The sequence below is a fragment of the Bos mutus genome, chromosome 6, assembly GCF_027580195.1.
Source record: "Bos mutus isolate GX-2022 chromosome 6, NWIPB_WYAK_1.1, whole genome shotgun sequence".
In the NCBI taxonomy this organism is placed as follows: Eukaryota; Metazoa; Chordata; class Mammalia; order Artiodactyla; family Bovidae; genus Bos; species Bos mutus.
This window is the reverse complement of record NC_091622.1, coordinates 65,439,614-65,464,100: the sequence shown is the minus strand read 5'-3', so window position 1 is coordinate 65,464,100 and position 24,487 is coordinate 65,439,614. Positions and strand designations below refer to the sequence as shown.

The 24,487-nt window shown below is 36.3% G+C and overlaps 1 protein-coding gene across 3 annotated transcripts in view; it reads left to right on the top strand.

Moving 5' to 3' along the window:
* Nucleotides 1–19,509, top strand: part of GABRA4 (gamma-aminobutyric acid type A receptor subunit alpha4) — a 78,925-nt gene extending 59,416 nt beyond the window's left edge. For all 3 annotated transcript variants that reach the window (XM_005892920.3, XM_005892919.3, XM_005892918.2), the window contains one exon: nucleotides 17,097–19,509. In XM_005892920.3, the coding sequence (XP_005892982.1) occupies nucleotides 17,097–17,630 (534 nt within the window). In that variant the 3' untranslated portion in view covers nucleotides 17,631–19,509. The remainder of the gene's footprint in view (nucleotides 1–17,096) is intronic.
* The last annotated feature ends 4,978 nt before the right edge of the window (nucleotides 19,510–24,487 follow it).

Below are 24,487 nucleotides of genomic sequence, written 5' to 3'. Positions count from 1 at the left end.
CAGAAAGAATGAAGAGAGAGAGCCAAAGCAAAAACAACACCCAGTTGTGGATGTGACTGGTGATAGAAGCAAAATCCGATGCTGTAAAGAGCAATATTCCATAGGAAACTGGAATGTTAGGTCCATGAATCAAGGCAAATTGGAAGTGGTCAAACAGGAGATGGCAAGAGTGAACATCGACATTTTAGGAATCAGAGAACTAACATGGACTGGAATGGGTGAATTTAACTCACATGACCATTATATCTACCACTGTGGGCAAGAATCCCTTAGAAGAAATGGAGTAGCCATCAGAGTCAACAAAAGACTTTGAAATGCAGTACTTGGTTGGATGCAATCTCAAAAATGACAGAATGATCTCTGTTCATTTCCAAGGCAAACAATTCAATATCACAATAATCCAAGTCTATGCCTCGACCAGTAACGCTGAAGAAGCTGAAGTTGAACGGTTCTAAGAAGACCTACAAGACCTTCTAGAACTAACACCCAAAAAAGATGTCCTTTTCATTTTAGGGGACAGGAATGCAAAATAAGAAGTCAAGAAACACCTGGAGTAACAGGCAAATTTGGCCTTGGAATACAGAATGAAGCAGGGCAAAGGCTAATAGAGTTCTGCCAAGAGAATGCACTGGTCATAGCAAACACGCTCTTCCAACAACACAAAAGAAGACTCTACACATGGACATCATCAGAGTGTCAATATCGAAATCAGATTGATTATATTCTTTGCAGCCAAAGATGGAGAAGCTCTATACAGTCAGCAAAAACAAGACTGGGAGCTGACTGTGCTCAGATCATGAACTCCTTATTGACAAATTCAGACTTAAATTGTAGAAAGTGGGGAAAACCACTAGACCATTCAAGTATGGCCTAAATCAAACCCCTTACAATTATACAGTGGAAGTGAGAAATAGATTCAAGGGATTAGAACTGATAGACAGAGTGCCTGAAGAACTATGGACGGAGGTTTGTGACACTGTACAGGAGACAGGAATCAAGATCATCCCCAAGAAAAAGAAATGCAAAAAGACAAAATGGCTGTCTGAGGAGGCCTTACAAATAGCTGTGAAAAGAAGAGAAGTGAAAAGCAAAAGGGAAAAGGAAAGATATACCCATTTGAATGCAGAGTTCCAAAGAATAGCAAGGAGAGATAAGAAAGCGTTCCTCAGTGATCAGTTCAAAGAAATAGAGGAAAACAATAGAATGGGAAAGACTAGAGATCTCTTCAAGAACATTAGACATACCAAGAGAACATTTCATGCAAAGATGGGCTCAATAAAGGATAGAAATGGTATGGACCTAACAGAAGCAGAAGATATTAAGAAAAGGTGGCAAGAATACACAGAAGAACTGTACAAAAAAGATCTTCATGACCCAGATAATCATGATGGTATGATCACTCACCTAGAGCCAGACATCCTGGAATGCAAGGTCAAGTGGGCCTTGGGAAGCATCACTATGAACAAAGCTAGTGGAGGTGATGGAATTCCAGTTGAGCTATTTCAAATCCTAAAAATGATGCTGTGAAAGTGCTGCACTCAATATGCCAGCAAATTTGGAAAACTCAGCAGTGGCCACAGGACTGGAAAAGATCAGTTTTCATTCCAATCCCAAAGAAAGGCAATGCCAAAAAATGCTCAAACTACTGCACAATTGTACTCATCTCACACTCTAGTAAAGTAATGCTCAAAAGTCTCCAAGCCAGGCTTCAGCTGTACATGACCCATGAAATTCCATATGTTCAAGCTGGTTTTAGAAAAGGTAGAAGAACCAGAGATCAAATTGCCAACATCCATCGGATCATGGAAAAAGCAAGAGAGTTCCAGAAAAACATCTATTTCTGCTTTATTGACTATGCCAAAGCCTTTGACTGTGTGGATCACAATAAACTGTGGAAAATTCTGAAAGAGATGGGAATACCAGACCACCTGATCTGCCTCTTAAGAAACCTGTATGCAGGTCAGGAAGCAACAGTTAGAACTGGACATGGAACAACAGACTGGTTCCAAATAGGAAAAGGAGTATATCAAAGCTGTATATTGTCACTCTGCTTATTTAATTTCTCTGCACAGTACATCATGAGAAACCCTGGGCTGGATGAAGCACAAGCTGAAATCAAGATTGCCGGGAGAAATATCAAACACCTCAGATATGCAGATGACACCATCGTTATGGCAGAAAGCGAAGAAGAACTAAAGAGCCTCTTGATAAAAGTAAAAGAGGAGAGAGAAAAAGTTGGCTTAAAACTTAACATTCAGAAAACTAAGATCATGGCATCTGGTCCCATCACTTCATGGCAAATATATGGGGGAACAATGGAAACAGAATAGACTTTATTTTTGAGGCTCCAAAATCACTGCAGATGGTGACTGCAGCCATGAAATTAAGATACACTTGCTCCTTGGAATAAAAGTTATGACAACATAGATGGGCTGTTAAAAAGCAGAGACATCATTTTGTCAACAAGGTCCGTCTAGTCAAGGCTATGGTTTTTCCAGTAGTCATGTATGGATGTGAGGGTCGGACTTAAAGAAAGCTGAGCACCGAATAATTGATGCTTTTGAACTGTGGTATTGAAGAAGACTCTTGAGAGTCCCTTGGACAGAGAAGAGGTCCAACCAGTCCATCCTAAAGGAAATCAGTCCTGAATATTCATTGGAAGGACTGATGTTGAAGCTGAAACTCCAATACTTTGGCCACCTGATGTGAAGAAATGACTCATTTGAAAAGCCCCTGATGCTAGGAAAGATTGAAGGTGGGAGGAGAAGGGGACGACAGAGGATGAGATGGTTGGATCGCATCACTGACTTAATGGACATGAGTTTTGAGTAAACTCCAGGAGTTGGTTATGGACAGGGAGGCCTGGCCTGCTGCAGTCCATGGGGTCGCAAAAAGTCGTACATGACTGAGTGACTGAACTGAACTGAATTGAATGAATATATGAATGGATAAATTTAAAACTTTGTTATGTTCCTGAATCCTGTTGCTGTATGGGTCTTCAAGTTGGATAAAAATTTGAGAAATAGACATTGATTTTATGATACACATATAAAGATGGTAATCTAAGCCTCTGGACTAGTTTATTCATTTCCTGAAGACTGGAAGAACTGAAATGTCTGAGGGTTGAGCCCTCTGGAAATGTAACATTTTAGGATTCGTATTTGAGGAAGAGTATTCCACACTGAAGAGAGTATGTAAATGGAACATGCCTGGATTGTGGAATTTATTGGACCCATTTAACAGAGAAAGAAATAATCAGCAGTGTTAGATGCTGCCAAGGCAGTATGTAAGATGCAGATATTTAAAAGTTCTTATTGGATTAAAATACAAAAAGTTGCAAGGGAAAGATAGGAAGGGAAATTAATAAACAGTGGGTTGAAGAGTAAATGACCATGGAGAAGTGGAAACATTAAGTGTAGAAGATGTTTCCCTAAACTGGCAATGATAGAGTGGAATCTGGAAGGGATCAAAGGTTAAGGAGTTGTGGGACTTGATATTTTCATCCCCTTCTTTGTAACATGAGATAAATTTTAGTATGTTCTATGTTGGGAAAGTGCAAATATTTTTTAATTGCTAGCATGATTAAGTAAAACAATATTCCCAGGATTGTTGATTTTATGCTCTCCTCAAACATCCATCAGCCCAGAAGGAAACCTTTTAAATGGGAGTCCTTACTTATCTCTTCCTATAACTGTCAGATCAAGGCAAATTGGGTTTTAGCTGATGCTTAGAGAAGGCAATGGCACCCCACTCCAGTACTCTTGCCTGGAGAATCCCAGGGACGGGGGAGCCTGGTGGGCTGCATCCATGGGGTTGTGAAGAGTCAGACACAACTGAGCGACTTCACTTTCACTTTTCACTTTCACGCATTGAGGAGAAAATGGCAACCCACTCCAGTGTTCTTGCCTGGAGAATCCCAGGGACAGGGGAACCTGGTTGGCTGCCGTCTCTGGGGTCACACAGAGTCGGACGTGACTGAAGTGACTTAGCAGCAGTAGCAGCATTGCTCTGAGGAATGGAGATGATTGTCTTCACCGAGGAATAGGAAATAGCATGAATTTTGAAAAGGACACCCAATGTAGTGTTCCCATATATTTCCAACATTTTCTGAGGTAGATATTTACAGTATTCATTCAACATTAGTTCTATTGAAAAAAATACAATGAATATCTGAGTATAGAAATAATGGAAACTTCTATTATAATAATTTATCTCACAGGGACTATCTACATTTTTGTTCTAGAATATGAATAGCAATATCAAAATGATATTTCACAAGTATTGATCACTTACCAACTTCAGGTAAAGTGTTAAGCACTTTATGAATACTACTCCATCAATAACTCTAAGAAGTTATCATTATTATCTTCATTTTAGCCAGGAGAAATATGTAGCACAGAGAGGCTAAATAATTTCTCCAAGGTAACCCAGCTAGTATTTAGAACCTACAGTTCTGACATTGGTTTTTAACTTTCAATATACTGCCAACAAGGATAAAAATGAGGATAGATATTTGGCAGCTTTCAGTTTTAGAATTTATTTTGTAGATGTCTGTAGAGGGCAAGGGCTTCCCTGGTGGCTCAGTGGTAAAGAATCTGCCTGCTAATGTAGGAGATGTGGGTTCCAACTCTGGGTCAGGAAGATCCCTTGGAGAAGTGTACAGCAACCCACTCCAGTATTCTTGCCTGGGAAATCCCATGGACAGAGGAATCTGGTAGGCTACAGTTCATGGGGACCCAGAAGAGTTGGACACGTCTTAGCAACGAAACAACAACAAATAAAGGGCACATTTCCCTTGCTGCATACCAGATATTTGTGTCTTTTAGTTTCTGGCCTGCTAGGCTGAAGTGGTTATGTTGGTGATATACATTAATGTGCTGATGAGCCATTTACCATAAATTGCAACTCAGCTACTGGTTTAATTCCTGCTAAATTTGCAATCTGCCTTTACTGAAGTGCAAAATTGGCTTTCTTGTCCTAAAGTGGTAGAACATGCAAAAGAGTCTAATACCTTATTTTCTAGCTCAAGTAAGATTATCTAGGCTCAGAGAAAGTTTTAAAATTTTCACTTTGGATGAACAGCTGTTTCAACATGAGAGCCTTATTAAACACCAAATGGTCTTGCTAATACCTCATTGAAAACTGCAGGTAATAGCATGGCACTTCCTCCTCAGGATAAGTCACATTATTTCCTGGAGAAAGTCCAAATGGCCTCAGCGATTTGTGGGGTTATCTGTTTGACAACTGGTGTTGTGGTAGAATATCAATTTGTTCTGCTGACTGAATATGCTGTTTTACTATAGATGGAGATTTGTAATGAATTGTGTTTAAAAGGTAATTCAACATACGCTTTTATGACCAATTGACTGTGCTTCCATTCATAAAGTCTAGGGAATGGGATTGATGTTTAAAATACAAAAGCATATGCAATAGGTACTTAATGAGTCCTTTTCTGCTACATGCACATGTGTGCACACATTTACTTTATATATAATTTGGCACATGCATTGTTGAACTTCATTTACTTTAATTATTTGCAGATAATTACATGTTCTCTTCCCTTGTGGTTCAGATGGTAAAAATTTCTCTTGCAACGTGGGAGACCTGGGTTTGGGAAGATCCCCTGGAGGAGGGCATGGCAACCCATTCCAGTATTCTTGCCTAGAGAATCCCCATGGACAAGAGGAGACTGACAGGGATGGGAGCCTGACAGTCCATGGGATCACAAAGAGTTGGACACAACTGAACAACTAAGCACAGTTTGAAGAATCATTTTCAAGTCAGAAACTAGAGCTAGTGTTTATGTTGATATCTTCCCTGGATTACAATTAAAGTTGAAATTGCAGTGTCCTATGAACCCGAGGGGGAGATGTTTTAGTTTTTCCATAATTTTGAGTAGCAATTTTATAAGCATCTTTCGAAAATTATATATTCAAACCGAACGTAAAGTCTATGGAAGGAAGTTGGAACACAGCTTCCTTTTTGCAGAAGAACTTCATAAAAATGGTTCATCATACAGAAGATGTGTATTTTGAATGACGGTGATGGTTCATTTTTCACACAACCCAAAGAGAAGTTTTCTTCAATTAAAAAGAAATTTTGCACTGCTAGTTTACCTTTGTGGTTAAGATAAAATTTTCTATACAGTAAATCACCAAAATGTGGACCTATTTGTAAATATTTATTTGGGTCTGACTGTAGACTATAGAAGGTATATGGGAAACTATTATCTGTAAGCATATTATGACAACTAAGCACCAAAGAAGTAGGGCAAATATTAGGAAGAACAGAAAAATTCGTAAGAATTTTACAATTTTTACACATACTGGAAAGGAAGGATTAATCAGAGGAAGATTTTTTTGTGGGATAATGTGGGTCAAACATTAGTACAGTAGTTACCTTATAATAGAAATTGGATTAATGTAACTAAAATCCAAATCTGAAAAACCAAGCTGTTTATAAATGTTGCTTAACCTGGTTTGGGTTGTGTGCACATATTTCAGATAAGTTATGCTTTCTTCCAACTCCATTATGGTAGCTTTCTAACATGGCAAATTAACATATATTCTGTAAGCAACTTCCTGAAGTGGCTAAAATTGTTGCTTTGGGATGCAGATTATGACTGTAGCTCATTTTGACTGTCTGGTCTTAGAAGTAACCAACTTTCCAAGGCTTCAGTGTCCTTATTGGGAAAATAAGAATATTAATACTATTATATTACCTGGGTGGCTGTAGATAATGTTTTAGGTTATTAGTGTAGGGCTTGGTCTATGTAAGTGCTCAATACATGGTAGAGATGTTGATAAAGATTCAAGACTTCTGTTTGGCAAGTGCTAATATCAGACATTAATTATTTAGAGTAGCCCGTGAATGTGAAGCATTGCTTTAACAGTCTATTTCAAGAAAATACAAGGGTAAAAAAAGAAAAGGAAGATTTTAGAACGTCCTCAAGGGATTTCAAATTTTAACTGACAAAGAAGGTTATTGGCCTTCTTTATCCTTACACCATAGAGAGAAATCTTTGAAAATTGTCCTCCTGCCAGCAGGCAGGCCAATTTTCCTTCCTCTAGCATCCCTCTTCCCTATGGTTAATACTTGTGCATGCGTGCGTGTTCGGTCTAGTCCAACTCTTTGCGACCCCATGGACTGTAGCCCGCCAGGCTCCTCTGTCTATGGGATTTCCCAGGTAAGAATACTGGAGTGGGTTGCCATTTCCTTCTGCAGGAGATTTTCCCAACCCAGGGACTGAGCTTGTGTCTCCTGCATTGACAGGTGGATTGTTTACCAAAGTTTACCAAGTCTTAACTGCCATCCAGGAATGTGGTTAAGACTTAATCATCCCTAAATTTCAGCTTATGTGTTACTTTTACAAAGAGACTTTCCCAGCAGTCAGGCTATGTCATGTACTCCCTAATTAAAAATTTTTTCCATGATAGAATTTATTGCTTATTATAACTTCTTAATAATTCCTGGTAGAAGTTGTAAGGCCTGTGCCTTTTCACCTCTGTACTCCCCATGCCCAACAAGATACTTGAAAATTTAGACACTCAATACATATTGTTCAATGAATGAATGAATTGGGTAGATCAGTGCCTTTGATAAGTCCTTCATTGCTTTTCAACTTAAATGTAGATATTCTGTTACTCATTTCCAACGAGAGAGGAAGCATGCAACCTGAGCCTTTTTTCCTAAAAATAAATCTGTTAAAGTCATCATGAATGTTTAGATTCAGTGGGTAAACATTATCTAATGTTCCAGAGAAAGTCGGCTTCCTTTAGGTAAGGCTCTTGGCTCATCAAAGGCTTCCTTAATGCAGAATGGTTGTGATTTTACTAAATGACTTGGCTGCTAATTCTTCAGCTTTAGAACTTTCTCCCCAAGCAGAAGTACACTGCAGATCTAGTCCTGATAAATTATTTCTTTTTAGACATTGCCCCTGTTGTCTTTGCTGATGCAGATAAAATTGTGACTCAGACTGCTTGCTATGCCAGCCTCCTATAGGATTGGCAGGGATCTGAATTTTTCTGCGTGGCTATTTATTATAGCACAATTTCATTTTGATCAAATCATATGAAGTCTATATTAAGAAAAGCATTGTCCAAATGTTTTCTAAGTTCAAATACAATTTTCTGAATATTTTCAAGCTGAAACAAATCATTTTCATAGGATGATGTGGTTTATTAAAAAAATGAATTTGTTTGGACACCCAAATTAGAAATTAAAAACCATGGTAAGATTTCTTTTGTAATATTTTATCAGGTATCTACATATATTACCTTTAATTTTAAGTATTAAAAATATCCTTAATATAAAATATGAGCAAAAGTTATAAATTATTTTTAATGACATTTTTTCAATACTTAAACACATGTATGTTTTGAAATCCACGATACATGTACATACATTGTCACATGAAAATCATCATCTGAAAGGAAAATAAAAATATTTTATGAAAAATATTGAGTAGTTAAAGAAGGACCTGGAGCTAAGTCCAAATTAGAAGCTTAAATGAAAATCCTGGTTGACTCAAGTCCTCTGATTAGGATTAAGGAAAACTGAAAGGAACTCAAGAGATATCGTGGAGAATTCATATCTAAGCAACTTTGACCAGTTTAGAAAGATGATGTCGATGCCCCCCTGGTGGATATATGGAAGTGTTTTCATTCGTTAAGGACAAAATTAAAAATGTTACAAAGAAATCCATGCTTAATTCCTGTTAAAAGCATCTCAATTTCTCTACATATCTTAACTCAACCTAGGATTTGGGGGGTTATCAAAAGAGGATACTCACTCAGTGGAGAAGAGAGAACAAACTAGAAACAAAATACCTGAGAAGAGAGAACTGTTTAGGTTTTGTTTTTTTTTTTTTCCTATGAGAAAAAGTTAACATTCATTATTTTAAAATATTAAGATGTATGTCTTAAATGTATTAAAGTTAGATGATTATCTTAGATTCCTGAGGTTGCCATAGCCAAATAACATAGATCAGTTGAATTAAATAACAGAAATTTATTTTCATATTTCTAAGGACTAGAAAATCCAAGATCAAGGTTCTGGCCATTCAGGTTTCTGATGAGAGCTCTTTTTCTGTTTGCAGACGACTGTCTTCCTGCTGTGTCCTCAGATGACACAGAGAAAGGGTTTGCTGGTGTCTCTTTCTCTTTCGTAAGGACATTAGTTCTGTCTGATCAGGGCTTCATTCTTATGACCTCATTTAATATAACTTCCTTAAAGATCCTATCTCCAGTATAGGACCTTGAGGAGTTAGGCTTCCAACATATGAATTTTGAGGGGCCATAATTCAGTCCATAGCAATGATTACAACTTTTTAATGTTTCACTCTTTACCTTTTTTGACATTTGTTGCCTTCTGCTATCCCCAGTTTGGTGTCTTTCATTGTCTCATTTCTTCTAATTTAAATGTGGAAAAAAGTCCTTTGGCTACTGTCATTTAAATAAAAAAAAATAAAAAGAGTGATACTATAATGCCAGACCAGTATTTCCACAGATACAACTCTTTTTAATATTCCATTATATTGAGAAAGTGGGCCAGCCAAACTGAGTTGCCAAAGTTCTAATTGTGAGCCAACATTCTGGGTATGTCTTTTCATAGCATAGTGAAGTGTGAATATCATCCTATAGGTTGGATTACAACAGTTCCTCCAGTCTTTTCCCTGGTTACCAGTTTCTAGACTTTACTGGTAGTTGGAATGTTTCAGAAAGAGATCAGTGAACTGATATGTTAATACATGAGACGCTTTTTAAAAAATATAATTCACATCTTTTCTGGACATTGAAATACTTGTGGCTATTGTTTTTCTTACATATAGCTTTGGCATATGGTTGTGTTTGTGGTTGTTGTTCAGTCAGTAAGTCATTTTCGACTCTGCAACCCCAAGGATTATAGCATGCCAGGCTTCCCTGTCCCTCACCATCTCCCAGAGTTTGCTCAAACTCATGTCCATCAAATCGGTGATGCCATTCAACCAACTCATCCTCTGTCGCTCCCTTTTCCTCCTGCCTTCAATCTTTCCCAGCATGAGGATCTTTTCCAATGAGCTGGCTCTTTGCATCAGGTGGCTGAAGTATTGGAGTTTCATCTTCCACATCAGTCCTTCCAATTAATATTCAGGGTTGATTTCCTTTAGGATTGGCTGTGTGAGTCACTCAGTCATGTCCAACTCTGTGACCCCATGGACTGTAGGCCACCAGGGTCCTCTGTCCATGGGATTTCCCAGGCAAGAATACTGGAGTGAGTTGTTATTCCCTTCTCCAGGGGATCTTCCTGACTCAGGGGTCGAACCCAGGTCTCCTGCATTACAGTCAGATTCTTTACTGTCTGAGCCACCAGGGAAGCCCAGGATTGGTTGTGGTAGTTGGTTAATTAAAAGCATGTTAGGTAAGTGTCAGGTGCAGAAGAACCACTCGGTAAAAATTAACCATTATTACTGCTGTTGCTGTTTTCCCAGATGAGCTTTTTATATTTGTCTTATACCATAGGATTTACTCTAGAATTAATTCTTACCTTTATTATGTCTAAAATCTGTTTTAATTTCATTATTGCATTTTATATTTCCTTGTATTTATTCTAATTTTTGCCAGCAACATCCTTTTCATGGCTGACTTCATCACAGACTGTCTTCAGCTCCCTCTACCTTTCTGATTATTCAAAGCAGGCACATTACTTTTATAGAAACATAGAAAAAATTTTCTAAAATCTTGTTGTCTGTAATGATTTGTTCTTGAATGACATATCTTTTTATTTCAGAAACAGGATCTTGTTATCTGCCTTCTGAATTATTTCTATACAATATCCTTTGATGCCTACTAGGTACTGAGTGCCTTGCATGCATTGTCTTATTTATTCCTTATGAGGAAGGACCATTATTACTCCTGCTTTAGTAAGAACTTTGAGGTTTCAAGAGATTTAGTAAGTTGTCAAATATCCCACAGCTGATAAATGGCAAATTCAGTGTTTGAGTCCAGGACAGTCTGATTTGATGACTCACAATTCAGTTTAGCCAACGTTTCCCATTTTCTAATCCCTGATGACTGGCGGTAGCATAACTAATAAATAACACGTCCTCCAAATAGGGTCGGAGAAGGCAATGGCACCCCACTCCAGTACTCTTGCCTGGAAAATCCCATGGACGGAGGAGCCTGGAAGGCTGCAGTCCATGGGGTCGCTGAGGGTCGGACAGGACTGAGCGACTTCACTTTCACTTTTGCCTTTCATGCACTGGAGAAGGAAATGGCAACCCACTCCAGTGTTCTTGCCTGGAGAATCCCAGGGACGGGGGAGCCTGGTGGGCTGCCCTCTATGGGGTCACACAGAGTTGGACACGACTGAAGCGACTTAGCAGCAGCAGCAGCAACAGCCATCTATTTAACCTACAAAGTCTTGGCAAATAAAAAGAAGCACTAGGAACCACTGTGAAATAAAACTAACCAAAGATCACTTATCTTCAAGAAACCCTACTTCTTTCAACTTCTAAATATGCAAGACAACATGAATGAATTCTGTAAGACCATATTCTCTGGTAATTCCAAATTGAAAACATAAATTTCTTATCCCAGTGCCTGATATTGAAAGTAATATTTCTACAGCTTATGGAAATGCAAACACTGAATTAAAAGCTAACATTGGGAGGAAATGAAATACAATAAATAGAGAACTCGGCATTTTCATTTCTACATTTTGTTGTTCAGTGTGTGTTGGAATCCCCTGGTAACAACTGATGAAATATTTAACATGTTTATTTGTAGGGAATGTTTTTCATTTCTATTCGGTAACATTTAAAAAAAAAAAACACTACTGAGGGTCTTCCATGAATCATTACCTTGGGATTTAGTTTTTCATCTGCTCTTACCATTTATTGTTTATTTCTTTATTAAATAAGATGTGTGTCTAACCCCTGAAGCCCTGTCAGAACAGGCCTTGAATAAATGTCTTTGCATGATTGGATTTTTTTTTTTTTTTTGGTACGTGACTCATTGATATTCTAGAAGATAAACCTGTTCATTATTAGCCTTGTTTGTTTTTAATTTAGAAGGGTTAAATTACATTTTATTAAACTTCATTAGCTTTTCAAATAAGCAAGATGAATGTGGCTTGCGTTCTGCATAGTCACTTTATCTCATTGCTGCTAGAGTAATAAGTTGAGATGAATTTTCTCTTTGCAGTTGATAATACTTCTTTAGAAATCGTGTCAGATCACAGTCATGATTGACGAATTGCTTGGATTTGCTCCTGTTTGCATGTTGCTGCTTTAATTTGTTGGTAATGTTTAAATCTGCCACCTCACATCTCTATCCGACAGTTTCCCTTGCTTCAGGCTATTGTGACTAATGACAAAATGATCTCAAACTAAATCATTTTTTAAAATTCAAGTGAAGCTTAGGTGCTTTTCTTGTTTGTAACCACTGTACATCTGCTGAATACTGATAGACATACTCAACCCTGTGCATGAAACATAACCTCACTCTGACTGACACATTGGTGGCTCCAATACTTGAAGGCTGTGTGGATATTATTCCTAGCGAGTCCTGTGCCAGTTAGGTCAGCAGATTTCTCAATCCTTTTAGAGTTTGTCATCAGGGAAAATGACAACTACTTTTTACATTGAGGACCTTTAGACATCAATGCAAAATAACTTCAGTATCATTTGACTGCCTGGCAAAGAGCAAAGATTTAAGCCTTGAATCAGTCTAGTTCTTCTCTGCTTTTGTAGGTTATGATATTTAGAGTATTGAGACTTCTTAGGCATTCTTAGTCAGACCTGGGTTCAAGTCCAGATAATTTATACACCTTAGGTGTTATCTGCAATATTATGGACATATGTGCATAAACAAAGAGATAGTCATCTGAAGGTCAGATAGAAAGTTTCTGAAACTTGCTCTTTAATCTGAAAAGGAATCTTGACTCTGTATTATATCCATTTCAGTGAAATTTATTAAAAATGAAGTAGATGCCTGCTATGTGCATTAGCTTACTATGATTAATAAGATAGCTTTCTATCCTAGAAGTTCACTAATACTGTAAAACTGGGAATAAAAAGATTTGATTTTTTTTCAGATGGTAATCCTAGTGGCATACTTCATACTGCTTCCTCTACTTTCATAAAGTCTCATGCTTCATTGATTCTTTTTTCCAGTCACAGACTGATTCTGCGTCTTTGACTTGAACTCACTGTTTTCTCGAGACATATTCTTCAAGTCTGTGCTTATATTACTTTGATATTTAAAACTTGCCAGGTAGTGGGTAGTGTCAATATAATTTTCAAAACATCAAAAACATGAGTCATACAAATATGGAATTAATCTATGTCAAGGTTTTGTCTAATTCATTAATTAAGGGGGATACTGATGCTGCTGCTGCTGATAAGTTGCTTCACTTATTAGTAAAACTGGCTCAAAATCTTTTTGGGAGGAATGCCTATAAGTAACCATTATTATTGTCATTTGAAAAGAATACTAGAATGAGACTGCTAGATTAGATACAGAATTAGTTAATATCCTTCAGGGAGTCAAAGCCATAACCTTTGGTGCTTCTTTCTACTGAACAGTAATCTAGAAGTTAATATGTAACTCACAGTGTTTGGGGTCAAATTCAATATTAAATAGCAGAATCAAACTCAAGTATACTCTCCACGAGACTTGATAATCCTTGGGCAGACTTTTTAAACCATGCTCCACAATGACATTGCAGGGACATGCTGTATTCCTTTCTGATTTCCAAGTCTTGAATAATTTTTAAACAATATACTTGACTATTAAAATACTTGACTAACTCCTGTAGGTGTAGTTTATGAAGTTCTTTAATGTCTCCCCCATATTTGAGTATCCAGAGGCTGTACAACATGGCAGAAGACTCAGTTAGTCACTCACTCTGTGACTTTCATGCACCATAACCCTTCTTCTGTGATTCTTTTCTACTGCTGTGAACTGCATGCATGCTCGGTTGTGTCCCATGGACTGGGGCCCGCCAAGCAATTCTGTCTATGGGATTTCCCAGCAATAATACTGGAGTGGGTTACCATTTACTCCTCCAGGGGATCTTCCCGACCAAGGAATTGAATCCGCATCTCTTACATCTCCAGCATTGGCAGGCGGGTTCTTTACAACGAGTGCCACGTGGGAAGCAATCAGTTATATTAGAACATAACTCACAGTTGGTATTTCAGAATATTTCAGAAGGATTCTAATCTGGAAGAAAGGAAGACAGGGTCCTACAAATGTTCTTGTGCTTCCTTCTGAGGCACAGTTAGTCACTTATAGTTTCGCCTTTTAAGATCTCACTTTTAAAATTCATTAGGCAGGATTGAAACAGTCTGTGGAGCTAACTATTCCATATTACTGAGGCAAGGCTCTTCTGAGGACTCCACCAAATGCTACCTAAATGTTGAGATTTTCCACTATGTCTGGAGGGAACATGCACTCTTCCTGGCTTGGTATGTGCTGTGCACTGTTTTTTCTAATCCTGTCAGGTGGTTCTTTTTGCCTTGGGTAGTTAACTCATGCTCAAAAGTGGATCTGCAAGCAAAATTCTCACTGGGGACTCTTCGGGATTTTGGGGTATTTTTTTTCCCAGTATCAAATTCTCTGCTATTTTTTCCTGTGAATTCTAGCCACCTTGATTTCATCACGTTCTCAGCTTCATCTCCTCAATGTAGGGGGTCTGTCAGATTGCTCGTGTATTCTTTCCTCCACCACAGCATGTAAACTGAGTTTTGTTTTTTCTCTCTCAGTGATTGTGTCCTGTGTTCTCTAATGCTCAATCTCTTAAAAAACAGTTGTTTTACAAATTTTTTTTTTGTCATTTCCTATGAGACAGTAAATTCAGTTCCTGTTGCTCCATTTTGGCCAGAAGCAGAAATCTCCAATTCTTAGAATTTAGTCTGAGGGAAAATAGGAGTTTCTAAAGATTATGGGCAACCCAATTTTTGGTGGAAGAAGGCAGTATGCAAATATCATGCTGTATTTGAAAAGATGTATTTCTCTCTTGCTTCTCCAATCAGCCCTTTATTACTTTCTTCCCTTCTTTTTTTAGTATATTTAATATTTTGCCACAGCTTGACCCTTCATTCTATTTTACTTTTTCTTATATTTTTGATTGCATCATGTGTGTGGGAGTGCATATTATCTTCCCAATGATAGTATAAACTCTTTAAATGTTGTGGATATACCTTATTATTTATATTTTTCATCTTGAATGTAACATCTTAAAATTAATTCTGTAAAAGGGATTCAAAATCTGAGGATTAATCAGGTGATGTTTATTTTTTTTAATTTTATTTTATTTTTAAATTTTACAATATTGTATTAGTTTTGCCAAATATCAAAATGGATCCGCCACAGGTATACATGTGTTCCCCATCCTGAACCCTCCTCCCTCCTCCCTCCCCATACCATCCCTCTGGGTTGTCCCAGTGCACCAGCCCCAAGCATCCAGTATCCTGCATTGAACCTGGACTGGCAACTCGTTTCATACATGATATTATACATGTTTCAATGCCATGCTCAACATCACTCATTATCAGAGAAATGCAAATCAGGTGATGTTTATAATGTATCTTGTACAGGAAAAGCACAAGGCAAATAATGATACCTTTAGCTTTTAGGTTGATGTTAATTTTGGTTTCACTTGTTTCCACTCAAATTATGTGACATATGTGAAACTACAGTTTTTCATGAGTTCAGCTGCAACCTGTTTAGAAGAATACTCCAGGCTGACATGAAAAATACTTCCTAAACCTTTTCAGATCCTGCTTTGGCTCTGCCTGTTGTAAGGCTTTTTCTTCTCTCTCTACTCAGGGAACTTGAGGCCATAATTCACAAGTCTATGAGATATGTATGGACTGAACGCTTTCAACTTGTTCAATAAGTGTAGTATTGGAAAAATATTTTACATGTAAAATAAATATTTCTCTGTAAAGGGAGCTCACAAGTAATTTTGTATAATATTATCCATAAAGTTCCTTGCAAGTTGGCTCCTTCTAATCATCCACTTGTGAGCTTTTCTTCATCATGTGTCTCTCTCCTCTGTACTTCTCCATCTCCTTACCCACCATTTATTTCATAAAATGGTGGTAAAAGAGGGTGGAAAAAGCAATTACAATATACCTTTAGTATAACTTAGAATAAACATAATCAAAGAGGAAAGATTGTTGCAAAAAGTCACAGTATCTTCTAAAGATAGACATGATTATTTTGGGAATTGTTTGAGCAATTGCTTTCCTTCATTAGTATGGACAATCTATAGTTGGCTCTATGGTTATTTATCATGCCTGTCAAAATATAAGAATTTTAATGCTTACCATCTGTATTCAGATACAGTCTTATTCTATACATAAAATCATTTTATGGAAAATGGTGAATTCCATTTTGATTTAAACACTATTGGTAAATAGTTTGAACTCAGATATTAATGAATGATATGGTGATGATATTTATATTATAATACAACAGTTTATTTAAAAATTATTTTCCTTTCTATTCACATTATTAATTGTGGTGAAAAACTAAAATGCATTAGGACTTCTAGATTTTATATAATAATGTCAATGTAAGATTATGAAAATAATTCCCAGAGATTTAGAAAGTAAGGTTTTGGAGTTCCTGTCTTTTTAAAGGAATATTATACACATATAGATGGCTATTGTTTTTATTCTGTGCACAAAAATAGATATCATTCTTGTTTATAAAGCAAACATTTACTAAACTCATTGAAATGTATACAGCATATCAGTAAAACTGTAGAAAGATGTTGTACAGTTATCATCATGAACCCTTAAAGTCAAGTCAAGTATAACTCTAGTTCAAAGTTCTAAAAGCCTAATCTTTCCATAGATTTAAATTCTAATTATTCATAAGAATGGAAAATATTTTGAAATAGAAGATGCTTCATTCAGAGTTTCAAATATATATATGTGTCCTTTTTAAGTTAGATATTCTTAAGCTTTCACAAAAAGCTGAATGACTGTAGCACATTAATAAAGGCTTATGAAAACAGCTAATTTGTAAGTATTTGATCCATTTAAATTTTGTATAATTGCATAAAATTATGTAACCAATATAATTTTTAATATACCTTTTCAGAACACAAATGCCAATTTGAGCATGAGAAAAAGAGCCAACGCCTTGGTTCACTCTGAATCTGATGTTGGCAGCAGAACTGATGTGGGAAACCATTCTAGCAAGTCTTCCACGGTTGTTCAAGGATCTTCTGAAGCCACACCACAGTCTTACTTAGCTTCCAGTCCAAACCCATTTAGCCGTGCAAATGCAGCTGAAACTATATCTGCCGCAAGAGCAATTCCATCTGCTCTTCCTTCTACTCCTAGTAGAACTGGGTATGTGCCCCGACAAGTCCCAGTTGGATCTGCTTCTACCCAGCATGTGTTTGGATCAAGACTGCAGCGAATTAAGACCACAGTTAATAGCATAGGGACTTCGGGGAAGTTATCAGCCACTACTACTCCCTCTGCTCCACCACCTTCTGGATCTGGCACAAGTAAAATAGACAAATATGCCCGCATTCTCTTTCCAGTAACATTTGGGGCATTTAATATGGTCTATTGGGTTGTTTACTTATCTAAGGACACTATGGAGAAATCAGAAAGTCTAATGTAATTTTGTTGCTATAGTAGTTTCCTAAAAGATGATGAACTTCACACAGAATGTCTTTTTAAATGTTTTTAAAGATAAACAATTGTTCTTTACTAAAATAAAAATTCCATGTAATTTTTCCATTTAAAAAATTCAAGCCAGTCATTGGGAGAGTTAATTAATTCCTTAGTGAAGGGAAAGTGAGCTATCTTTCATTTCAGAAAGATGATTTAAATAGAATCAATTCAGTATTCAAATTAGATGGAATACAGACTATCCTGAAAAGTTGGGACAAGCGAAACAGGGCTATTAGAGATCCATGGTGCATATTTATGCATTGAATTTTGAAAATAGTCTATGATATTTTCTAATGCACACTATGAATATCAACCAACCACCCTAAATTTCCCAGTGGCACTGCTCTTAATCAGAATCGTTGGATATGATATGCCACAGTAACTTCTGGAGATCCTCTTAGTATCTGCAAGAAAAGGACTTTTCCTCTTATATGAAACAATTTTAAAAGGCAAATGGAACACAACAAATACTGACCAATAGAGTGAAACCTCTGCTGCAACAAAGACAGAGACCAGGAGAAATGTGTTCCTGCCATGTGCTGGCCAAACAAGAGTTAACAGTTGACTAGAAAATCTGTATTTTGAGCCAAAGTTTAACTTATTGTATGAATTCCTTTTGATAATAGTTCATTCAGTTATATATCCTTTCAACATATAGTTATTCAGAGCCTACCATGTTCCAGGCACTATGTTAGACACTGTCTCTCTAGAAAAGCTCTTTCACCTTTACCTGCACTTTTACTCAAATAGGAGAGTGAGTGCATGCTAATGAGCCATCAACTAGCAGAGGACATTGCTTTCTTTAGTGTAGGAGGTTTATTTAGAGTCTGATGACATAATATTCATTTCTGCTATATTGATAGAGGATTACAAGTGTATTATTCACATAGCCACTTTTGAGATTAGTACACATTAACGCAACTTCAGCAAGTGACTTCAATGTATACTTAAAATGTGGTAAAGATTGTTCTCTTAGTGAAAAGCACTGTGTACCTCAAAGTAGTAATCTGGGCACTGTAGGACCCTATAGATTACCTGTCTCAAACTTGATCAGAATCACATATAGAATTTGAATAGAAGCAGAATAGAATTTGATTAGAATCACAGAATCATCAGAATCAGGAATTCAGTACAAAGCCTTTTAGATACTTTTCCCAACATAGAGCTATATCAGCTGGTGAAATACTAAGCTTCTAGGGAGTTTTTGTGTCCATAGTTCATATATCTGGGAAGTTTTATGTTTATTCTTGGGGGAGTTTTTATATAGTTTCATAACAAAGGTGAGTATTTTAAAATTATAAGAACAGTAAAAGAATGGAGTAAAGGGAAAAAAAATCATGACTTGGGGGTAAGATGCTACTGAGGCTGTTATGCAGTTTATCAGGATTTTCATGTGCTGATTTTCCTTTTTTTTTATTAGGTAGGCTTAACAGCTTAATTAATTTTCTTTCAGCAGTCCTATGCCTCTAAATCTAGGCCTAGTCTTTTTTGTTGTGTTACTTCCAAGATTTTTCTTCTGTACTTCTCTCTTCCTGATCTGGGGTATGTGAATGAATGTGTTCTGGATGTTTGGGGACTATTTTGATAGAAATGGCCACCTTGTCAACAGTATTTCTTATTTTTTTAGAAAATATATATATTAATTTGCATTAGTTTTTTAGTTGTTGAATTGCCTTGAAATGGTTGTATATGAGACCTATAAAACGTGCAAATACTAAATATTAATTTGAATCATATCTGAGAATTCCTTCTTGGCTATGTCTCTAGGTGTTTCTTAGAATCATCAATAATTTTAAGGCTGAAGAATATTTTAGAAATCATCCAATCCAAACTCCTCAGTTACAAATTGATGCCAGTAGTATGAAGCCCAGTAAAATTTGTATATGTGTATATATTTAATAAAGAATACTTATAACAAAAAAGCTGATAATAAATTATTTCATGAATGTGAGTAGATTTATAGCCTTCAGGATGATGTTTGAAATTGTGGTCAGAAGCTATGATTGTTCTTTATTCCAACAAAATGACTGTATTTTTTTGGTGAGGAAAATGCTCCTTGCTTGTCAGTTGGCCTATTCTTAAGTATAGTTCATTGGCTTTCTTTTTTTTTTTTTAAAGAAATTCTTCTCCTATCAATTCTTGCAGATTTTTAGGGAATAAAAAGAAATGGTTTTAGATTTGTAGATCAGTGATACAGGTGGATTCATAATTTTGTCTTTACCTTTGTATGTGAAGAAGATTTTTAAAATAATTCAGGTAGCCAAGCAAAGAGAAAGGACAAAACTAACCAAAGATTCTTAGTTGTTAAATGGAAGAATAAATTGACCAGAATGTTTAATCATTCTTGTGAAAAGGAATTATTTCTATTGCCCACAATGTGAGTAGTAAAAATATACAGTTTGTTTTTCTTAACTCAATTCCATCAAATTAATTCAAAGCTAACTTTTTAAAATGATCTTTTCTATCTTTTCAATAACTCAGAGATGCATTAATGGAACATTCTTGTGAAGAACCAGTCACATTTCACCATGAGAAAATATCACAAGTTATTAGGAGAGCCCAAATCCTGGCAGTTTGTGGAAAAGAATGACTATAAATGGTACCTTTTTATGTCTCTATCTTTTTATTTTTGGCTGCATCTTATTTGCGGCACTCAGGATCGTCATTGCATTGTGCAGGAACTTTTGTTGCAGTGCACAGACTATACATTTGTGGCAAACAGGCTTCAGTGTGCTGCGGGCTGTGGGATCTTAGTTCCCTGACCAGGAATCAAACCCACATCCTCTGCATTGCAAGGCAGATTCTTAACCACTGGACCACCAAGGAAGTACTTATCTCTGTCATTTAAAGATGAAATTCAGAATTGTTTCCTTCAGTAACAGGATCTATATTCACTAACTGCTACGTAATTACTTCCAACTTCCAGGTATGACTAGGGATGATAATATATACTTACATGATTAATCCACAGTTGAAAAGGGCTTGCATTTTGTGTATATATAGAGTATTTGAATAATGTGTACTTTAAATTGAACCTCACAAACCTTGAATTTGAGTTGGCAGAGAGTAGAATCACCCTGTTTTACAAATGGACATGAATCATAGAGAAGTTAGTGACCAAGATAAAAGCAAAGTGCTGGAAAGAACTCTGAAAGGTCATTTTTCCATCATTTAAAATCAAAATTAATGCAAAAATTGATGATGAACAAAATGCTTAAATTTTAAATAAATATGGGATTGGTATTAATAATTTATCTTTTTGCATCAGCCTCTAATATTGCTTGGCATGGCACTGGTATAGACAGTGAAAAAAGAATGCAAGTAATTGTATGTCTGTTGATGGAGAGAAAAAAAGAGTGATGGCAGGGAAGGCTTCACAGAGATCTTAAACTGAATTTTGTAGAATAACTGGGAGTTCTTATCCCTCTGCCTACTCCCACAAACAACAAAAGCATATTTTCACCACCCTCTGAGGCATGAAAAGAGATACAGATTTTGAACTTCAAGAGGAAACTCTTTCAACAGATTGTTCACAGTACTGGGAAGCAAGGTAAACATGAGGAAGTGAGAGTTGCTGATGTTGGAAAGACCTGCTGGGACAGAGAGAGTTTTGTGTAAATTACTAAAGAGAATAGATATGATCCTGGATTAGTGGGAGTTTAATGAAAATCTTGCAGGATAATAAGATGAAAATGAACATGCTATGCTTCTGTTTCAGAGAAATTATCTAATTGCCGTAAGAGCTATGAAATAGACGGCCATAAATCTAGAATTAGTAACAGAATGGTGATATCTCATTTTTCTTTTCTCTCAGTCTTTGCCTTCTAATTCTTTTTTTTGTACCCCAATGAGTTCATTGTCATTCATAAAAATATGTGATTTTTAAAAAATAAATATAGGTATCACAGAAAATTAAGAACCATCTCAAAATCCCACTGCAGAGAAATTGTTAATATTTCATGAATATTGTGCCAGATACTTTTGTACAAGTGTTTGTATTGAAGACTAGAAAGACCGATTAAAAGACAGAATCCTGTAAATTTGAGCCAAATGTTCCATAAATGAATGCTCTTAAATAATTTTTAAAATATTCCGTTTATCTTTATCTCAACTTAAGATAGAAATACAAGGATAAGACCGAAGAAATTATTGAAATTTAGATAGTCAAAGCAAAAGGTTTGAAAGATACCATATCTTTTTACCCCAGATTTCAGAATTTATTTCAGGATTTTTCCCCCTATTATGGGTCTAAATCGCATTTTTTCAAAGTGTTCTTTTGTTTCTCTAAAAGTGTTTAGTTTTGTTTGTGTTTGTTTTTTAACCCTCTGTTGTAATTTTCAACTTCATAATGGTTTTGGTTTTCTTCTTTTCCCTTCCTTTCCCACTCTGTGTCATTTCAATTTTTCATTTCTCTCTTCTTGTTTTTATAGTCTCTGTTAAATTTTTCTTTTTGAGCTTTTGACTTTCTTAATGAGATCATGTCTATAATTTATTTGAGGCTATAGAGAATTATTTATACAAACTTTTCCTTCATTTCCACCCCAAAAATGTTTTCTCTAGTATGAACCTCATCTGCATTTTCATTGTGTTTTTGTTCTTTGCCTTCTGGGCTGATTTCTGTTAATCACTGAATGAAGTCAGGTATTTAGCCAACTACAGTGTGGGAAGTTGGAGAAGGCAATGGCACCCCACTCTAGTACTATTGCCTGGAAAATCCCATGGACGGAGGAGCCAGGTGGGCTGCAGTCCATGGGATCGTGAAGAGTCGGACACGACTGAGCGACTTCACTTTCACTTTTCACTTTCATGCATTGGAGAAGGAAATGGCAACCCACTCCAGTGTTCTTGCCTGGAGAATCCCAGGGACGGGGGAGTCTGGTGGGCTGCTGTCTATAGGGTTGCACAGAGTCGGACACGACTGAAGCGACTTAGCAGCAGCAGTGTGGGAAGTGGTAGGAGAATGATTAGCCCACAGCAGCTTTTTAAATCTCAGGTTTCAAGCTCATCTCCCCAGATTTGGTTTATCTTCTGCCTAGAGACCATATTATTTCTCTGCTGTTGACATTTGCGGGGGTCAATGTGGCTCATAGTGTAGAACTCTCGGTTTTACTTTCTCCATGTTGTTAGTATTTTAGTGGTTATTGCTGCTTTCCCCAGCTTTCCCACTGTAATGCCAGTGGTCCGTATTATGCTGCAGTCTGTGTCACAGCTATCAGAGTCTACCAGCAATTTTGTCTTTACCCCCATATTCTACCATCTGGGAATAAACAACTGGAAACTCATGAAGACAGGATTGTTTTTCTCTTACTTTTTCACACTCTATATTATGGTTATTTCAGTCTTTGGAGGACAGTGTAGGACTGTAACATTCAGTGAAATCCACATCCTGTTAAGATATGTGTGCCAGTCAATATTCTTTCTACTGTAAGTACAAATGTCTCTCCATTTGAAAGCTATTTATTATAGTTTATGGTCAATTACTTGTAATTATAGATGTGTTTTTCATCCCAGTTTTTCATTATTATATTTTTGGGAAGGATTTCTTAGGAGCAAAGTGCATTATAAATGTCTGTATTTCACCCTTTTAAATTGAATCCATCTATCATTTTTATTTCCATTAGATTAAGGTTGACCAGATTATCATTTGCTGATATCATTTACTGACAACCAGAGCTACCTGGTTTTCCCTTCTGCTTATCAGGTGTCATTGGAATCAGGTATTCAACCTACATTAAATCTGTTATGACAGTGTTGATAGAAAACACTTCCCTTTGGGGAAGGAAAAGAAACTATAATACTAGAAAATAAATATTATTGCAGTTAACCATTGACTGACATAGTCTTTCTCAGCCATCTATATTTGTGAACAGTAGTCTACATTCCAGCTTTGCAGGTTTGCTGATATAATGGAACATGTTTGTTGTCATTTTACTGATTCCATACACTGTATTCCAATTTAATATACAATAAACCAGAGCTTTCATTTTTTAACATACATATAAATTAGTATTGGTCGATGAGGTAAGGGTCTATGATTTTAAGGAAGCGTTACTGTAAATTGAATTAAAATCCAAAGTGTTCATGCCAAACTGTACTCTGTGTTATAAGACATTGAATGGCCATAGTAAATAAGAAGCTAAATTTTCCATTGGTTTATCCTTAATGATGAAAACCTCTTAACAATTAACTGAAGAAGAAATTAAGTATTCTGTCTGGCTTTTCAATTGGAATGTTGCACAAATTGAGGAATAAAAGCTTATCTGCTTGCCCTCTGACTGATTTTGTTTCCTTAATTGTACAATTGAAAATATTCCTTATCATGAAAGTAAAGAACAGTAATAACACATATTTTATTTTATCATAAAAAACTAAATTTGTCCTCCTTTGAGCTTCATTATTCTTTTTTAATCAGAATAGCAGATAGTTAAGTGTGGTATTAAAACAGCTCAAAATTCTGTAATAGATACACATGTTTTGATTTCATGGGGATGCAGTTTTCTTACAAAGTACCCAGTTCTGGAGCTTTTAGCAACCACATTTGCCCCTGTGAAACTGATGATTTTATTCCTGTAAGCATATTATATATTTTAATGAGTATAATACAAGGAAGAGCACATAGTCATTATGATTTTGCTTGGGCAGATTTCTTTTGAAAAAGGGATATCAAATACTGGTTTAGTATTTTAAATAATTCATCAGGAGATGAGTTTTTAAAACTCTCTTTAAGCAAACTTCCCTTGCTTCTCAAAGTTTAACTTGTTACTAGAGGTACTTTTCCTTTGCTTCTTAAAAAGAATATACTTG